At 30.0% G+C, this 6,744-nt stretch overlaps 1 protein-coding gene across 1 annotated transcript; it reads left to right on the top strand.

The window, feature by feature from the left end:
* Positions 1-2,146: 2,146 nt before the first annotated feature.
* LOC111907249 (uncharacterized) lies at positions 2,147-5,427 on the top strand. The gene is made up of 4 exons (XM_023903032.3): positions 2,147-2,594; positions 2,679-2,949; positions 4,709-4,834; positions 4,948-5,427. Exons 1-4 carry the CDS (start codon positions 2,286-2,288, stop codon positions 5,037-5,039), a joined length of 798 nt encoding a protein of 265 aa, XP_023758800.1. The 5' UTR covers positions 2,147-2,285; the 3' UTR covers positions 5,040-5,427.
* Positions 5,428-6,744: the final 1,317 nt, after the last annotated feature.

Here is a 6,744-nt window from a genome sequence, read left to right as displayed (position 1 = left end):
CTCTTTAAGTTCACAATGCACCAAAAATTGAATTAGGATTTCAAAGGAAACATTTGGGGGAATAGAGGATGTGAATGGAAGGGTCTCATGAGAGTTAGAGCCCTTAAATAGGGCTCAAAACCCCGAAATTAAGGTTTGGGCTATGGGCAATTACATGCTACATACCAAGATCTACGCTCTGCGTAGATCATTAAAACCCCGACTCCAAGTTTCCTTCTACATAGCGCGTAGAAGGCTATCTACGCCCTACGTAGACACAAACCCAATATCAAAATTTAAAATAATAAGTGAAGGAATTTACCTGAAAGTATCGAGTGGTTCAATTTTCTTGGACCTATGGTTACTGGCAGTTATAGATGCACTCTGACCTTCATTCGTTCACCATCGACATCAATGAAGCTCTGTTTGTCTTCTTCAGAGCTCATTAGGATGATCTATGACAACACTATGCGACAACACATCTTTTCCAAATATGGTTTGGAAACTCCAGTGAAGCTTCGTTCTTTATTCTCTATGTACCACCAGCGACAACGACTTGTTGGAGAAAATGAATATTGTCGGTCGTCGAAACTTTATATACATGAATAAGGAACCAATTCGGTGGGGCCCGATTACCGGATCGTGGATTCAAGAAGTAAGATTCAAAACATGAGGATGACCATACATATACAAAATCAAAAATCGTTTCATGGGGGGCTTAGAGGGGGGGGGGGGGGGGGAGGGGAGTGGGCAGTTGCACAGGGCCCAATTTTTTTCATTATATATTTTTATTTAAAAACAAAATTATAATAAAGATAATGACCATTTTTTTCTTGTCCGTCCTAGGCCTTTAAGAATATTTCATTTTTTAGGACTCGGTCTGAATCGTTTATACGATTTTATTCGAAATATGGGTTCATTGATGGAGTTTCTATATGTGTTAAAGAAAAAAATCTAGAAATATGGATTGTGTGTTCATGAGTAATCATTTATGGATTTCTTTTTTTGAAATTAAAAACCGTGTTTGGGGTTTTATTCAAAATCTGAGTTCATTCATGGAGTTCATCTATGTGTGTTGAAGAACAAATCTAGAAATATGGAGTGTGTGTGTTTAATAACAAACCAAGAAAATAAGGAGAGAGAATCTGAGTTCATTCATGGAGTTCATCTATGTGTGTTGAAGAACAAATCTAGAAATATGGAGTGTGTGTGTTTAATAACAAACCAAGAAAATAAGGAGAGAGAGAGAGAGAGAGAGAGAGAGAGAGAGAGAGAGAGAGAGAGAGAGAGAGAGAGAGAGAGAGAGAGAGAGAGAGAGAGAGAGAGAGATTATATTTTTTTTGTTTTTTTAAAATTGATGTAATAAAAGAAAAAAAAAAAGAAAATTTAAAGTGTAAATCAATTATTTTAAGGGTTTTTAAAAAAAATGGATCAAATCCTCTTTAATAAATGAAAGTTTTTTTTTGCCACATGTCATCTTCTCCTTCATTTTGACACTTGTCATTTTGTGAGAATTTTAGAAATTTTATTTCCACTTGTCATTTTTTAAGGATTTCCATTTTCTTAAAATAAAATTCAATAAAATTGTAATGGATTTGAAATAAAATCATCCTATTAACTTGATAATAAATTCTTATAAATACTTCAAATGATTTAATTATGTTATGTAAGTATTACATTATAAAATATTTCATATTTATATATTGATATTAAAATTTTATTTTTAATAAACCCGTGTAATACACGGGTCTTACACCTAGTCTACAATAAAACTATGATGCATTTCTAAAACTTTTTTAACCAAAGTAGTAATTTTTGATATACTATAGACAATTTTTACGATTTTCTCTAAAATTAATAAAGCCATGAGATAAAAATAACTTTTAATTTTAGTATAGGTTAACCAAGATATTCTTATTACCTAACTCATTAACTCATTGTTACTAATATGAATATAATATTTTATTTAAAGTTATTATATGTTAACAATTCGACTAGTATTTATGTTTTCTATTTGTTTCATAATATTCTTAATGTAGATATAATATTTTATTTAAAGTTATTATAAATCAGTTTTTATAAACAAATAAGTATATTTATAACGTTAAATACATGTTTCTTAAAATTTCGATGTATTATTTGTTAATGAATAATGGTGTTTGTGTAACTACTAAAACCACAACTCCCTCTCACCTTCTTTCTCTCTCCCTCTCTAGCTCTCTCTCTTTCTCTCTCTCTCTCTCTCATAAATCAACACACAGTGAATAAATATACTTTCTGTTGAAACTTGAAAGCATTGAACTCCCATGGCTGATGAGTTTAATGATTCAAATCACTCGAGCTTACTCGGTGCTGATCAGTACATCGTTAATCCGAATCCATTGAGTTCCGAGTCTGCTTTCACCGGCTCATGGGGGTCTTCTTCTTCCTTTCTGAATACCTCGTTCGGGTCGGAGCAGGATTCAAGCGAGACTGACAACGACGATGGAGACGAGTTCGTTGCTGAGTTGACTCGAAAAATGGCGGATTACATGCTTCAAGAAGATGACGATGATAATTCTTACGATAAGTACACATCTACCGAAGGTTATGTTTCTCAGAAACCGATCTCCGAGGTTACTGGAAAACCCTGATTTCTTACGTAATAGGTAATACGATTTATTTGCTTGTTTTGTAATCTGCTGATGTAATCGTATCAGGTAAAGCATCCAAATCAAAACCGAGTTACGGAAGACTCGAAGCGGGGAAGGAAAGGAAAGATGACTGAGTCGACTCAGCAGTTGAAATCTTGCAGTTCCAAAGGATCGAGAATGCGTCCAGTGTGTTATGGAGCAATGACGTCTCCAACCGGGTCGGGTATGAGAGCCATTTTCCTCAACGGGCCGGGTTCAAAAAACGGGTCGAATGGTACCGGTGTGTTCTTGCCTCGTTCAGCCACCGATGCAACCGCTAACCGCCGCAAAAAACCAGGTACCACTTGCGTCTTAGTTTAAACATCCACTAATCTTATAGTATCTTAATCTTGCTAATTAAAAGTCATTGTAAATAATTATATACAGTATTTAAATAAAATATCTATTATTTACGTTTTAAATAAATATCTAAGAAGTATCCAAAATTATGCTAATTAAATTGAATTTGTGTTTTTTAACAACATAGATGCCATTTTCATGCGAAACATAATCTTGTTAGTCAATTTTAGGCTTATTTATAGACAACTGATAGTATGATTTATTGGACATCTATAGTGTAAAATCCCATAAGCTTTACAAGATTTTTAAAGTAGTTTCAACCTTGGAATCATCGAAAAATTGATTGATAGTTATGAAAGAACGTTTTATGGCATTAAATACATGTAAAAGAATTATTAAAAAAATAAAAATAAAAAGCATCAAAATATCTGTGCTATAAAGTTATGAACGGCAATTGACACGAGTTCTTTGTGGACCCAAATATATGGTTCATGTCAACATAAAATATGCATGTATATGTTTAAGGTTATTTTGTGAATCTTTTTATATATTTTGTTTTTCGTTAGCGAAAACGAAACACAATATATTCTTATTCTTATAGATTTAAAGAATCCTTAAAAATGTTACAAACAAAACATATCAAGGTGGGGAAACCAGGGATAGTCGTGGTCCTTAGTAATTATGATGAAGACAAATGTAGGGTAGAAAAAAAAAAGCAAGGATGAAGTGGACATGACACATACTAAGAAATAGCCTATTTCTCATGTCCGCTAATTTAAATATCCTTAGATTCGAATGTTTATGTATCTCATTTAATGTTATTATTATTGTTTCATAAAACCATAGTGTATGTGCTTATTAGTTATCACATTGATAGCCTCAAATGTAAAAAGTAATAATAATAATAATAAACATAATCAAACAATGCATATCGATCTATATCAATCAGAGGATTGATAACAAAATGTCAAAAGTAACTTATGTAGTTTTAAAAGATAACAGATCGAAAAATTACACTATACAGATTTTTTTTTTCTTCAAAAAAGTTGTTATTGCACCAAAATTTTTGAAGGGGTAGAGCACCAGCTACCCCAATTTCCATTAAGATGCCATTGATATCAAAACAACAAGCTCATAAAATTAGAGAAAACTAGATAGATTATAGTTTTCTTTCAAATTTTGAGTTCTCTGAATATCAATTAAACTTTTTACACATTTAAATTACTTTTTTTTAATTAAAATTACAATTGATTATATTTATGCCTTTTAATTGCAAAAATATCATTCGTGCTGCTCTAATAATTGAGACCCTATGCATTAATATTTTTTCAGCAGAAATTTTTGTATGATATATTTGGCTTCCATGTATACTTGGAATATTTCCATTGGCTTGGAATCTTAAATGTATATCCTAAATGATTCTTTTTTTTTTTTGGAATATTCAAAATTCTTGGATTATTAGTTCACACAGACACAACCATTGGGCCCATCCAAAGATTATCATATTATTTTAGAATAAAAAAACTTGTTTCTTCCTCTTACCTTTTTAGCATGACATATGCTATCAATAATAAAATAATTATTTACAAATAATGGATGTATTTCCTATTAATATTTTCAAAATATTAAATGGTATTTGATATAAATATAAATTTAATATGGTCCATTAGAGAAAAGCTTTACTAGAAGTTTCTGGTAACATTTTATAAGGTTTTTTTTCTTTGAAGAATTTATTAATTTTCAAATCGATTATACAGGTTGTTCAACAGTGCTCGTTCCAACGAGAGTGTTACATGCATTAGAACAACATTTCAACAACATGAAATCACGTTCACCTACAAATAATATGCATCGTATTCAATATGATAATTCCAATTCCAATGGTATGTTTTATGTTTTACTAAATTATTAACTTTTTGAACAATACATATTACTTGGATTTATATATGACTACAAACAAATTCTTAATGTTAAGTTGTCCTTACTTATATTGTAGGCCAAAGAGGTGGTATGCATCACAAGTTGCAAGTGTCGTCGACCTCAACTGACCATTTAGAGAGGAAACTCCCTCAAGAATGGACTTATTAATGAAAGATTAATAATAATAATAATAATAATAATAATAATAATAATAATAATAATAATAATAATGTTAAATTTGATCAAATAAATATCTTTAACAAATGATTTTTCAAGTTAGAGGTATTAGTAATAAGGAACCTCTATGAAAATCCAAGAAGTGCATAAATAAGTCAAGGCCTAGTTAGTTCGAGTAATTATCTATGTACATTAAGTACATTAAGTATTGGTGTACCGAGGGGGTTAAAAGGTGAAAAGTTGATAATGTGGAGAGAAAAGTGAAGTTTTATTAATTTAAGGGGTGTTTGTTTTAAATTCTTAATTTCAAGTGGACGTTCTTGTAAATTAAAATTGATTCGGTTCAACTTTTAAGTCGCGATCGTGACATATTCATTTCCTTGATAATTTGTTTGTAGCTAAGGGTTTCCGCTTTTCGCGTCAGTGAATGATGGTGTATAGAAAAGAAACCCAATTTATTTCTCATATGAATATCTTATCAAACACCTTATCAAGATTAATACGTAAAATATCGTCAAACCTTAAGAATAGTTTTTCCAGTTCTCTATGATTGCTTTCTCTACACACCCGAATTGAAACTCTATTTTATTTTTCAAACCTTGTTAATTTTTGTCGTTTGACCAAAATTCAACTCAATAACTTTGTCATTGATATAATCGATAGAATTTTTTTAATACAGAATGATGCAAGAAAATTTATATGAAAAAACTAATGCTATAATAGAGATACACAAAGGAAAAATGCTATAATAAAGAAAAAAATGATATGTGGATTGGTATGTTGCATTTAGCATGTTCTTATCCTTCTTTCACTTGTTAACAACCTCAACAATTTTTTCTTCTGAAGCCTCATCTTCTAACCACCCAAAAACATATCAGATGTTGCATTTAAGTTTGTATCATAACAATTAGAAGTTAGTAAAAATATTTAGGTACTTACCACTAAACGTTAACATACATTTGTGTTTAACTACCCAAGTTCCCTTCTTTCGAGCCATGTGTTACGGTTTGCCCTTTACTTGATTTATGTTTATTACCCTAATTCTAATTTAAGAAAGAAAAGGGGTCAGTCAAATTCCAACAATTTGAAAGGAGTATCTATGATCCATTTAATCGAGATTAAAATAGCAATTATATTTTTAGGCAGAAATATGCTCAATTTCTACAATATAGTACTAAATCTTTCTTTTGAATACATATTCTAATAAATGAATAGTTTTAATCTTCTTTTGTCAAGTGTCATTCTAATACAACTTCTGATTAATATTATTAATATTATGTCATGTGTCATGTAGATATATTGGGCAACACATTTGAAAATTCAAATTTACATTTTCAAATTATATGTTAAATTTGAAGTTATAATAACTTTAAAATTTTGATATATCTTTTAATTAATAATTTATTTAAAATGACTTATTTAAAATAATTGATTAATAATTAGAAATTTTTATTATAAAAGTTTAATTAATTTTATAACCGTGGTTCTCATGGGTTATAAACTAGTTTGGTAATGAAAATATAGTACTAACTTTGGACATATATAAATATATACATATGTTGTATATAATTAACTCTATGTGGGTTTGTGTTCTCCTCCGTGAGAACTTCGAAACGATATATTATATGTCCAAAATGGAGTATATGTGAATAAGATATCGATACTCAAATATAGGTATTTGAGAATAAATTTAGCA

The sequence above is a fragment of the Lactuca sativa genome, chromosome 5 (assembly GCF_002870075.4).
Source record: "Lactuca sativa cultivar Salinas chromosome 5, Lsat_Salinas_v11, whole genome shotgun sequence".
NCBI lineage: Eukaryota > Viridiplantae > Streptophyta > Magnoliopsida > Asterales > Asteraceae > Lactuca > Lactuca sativa.
The sequence above is the reverse complement of the archived record's forward strand: the minus strand, read 5'-3'. Positions and strand labels throughout refer to the sequence as shown.

Coding starts and splice junctions, on each gene's coding strand:
- LOC111907249 (XM_023903032.3), top strand. CDS start 2,286: ATGGCTGATGAGTTTAATGATTCAAATCACTCGAGCTTACTCGGTGCT. Junction 2,950..4,708: donor TAACCGCCGCAAAAAACCAG/GTACCACTTGCG, acceptor TCGATTATACAG/GTTGTTCAACAGTGCTCGTT. Junction 4,835..4,947: donor TGATAATTCCAATTCCAATG/GTATGTTTTATG, acceptor CTTATATTGTAG/GCCAAAGAGGTGGTATGCAT.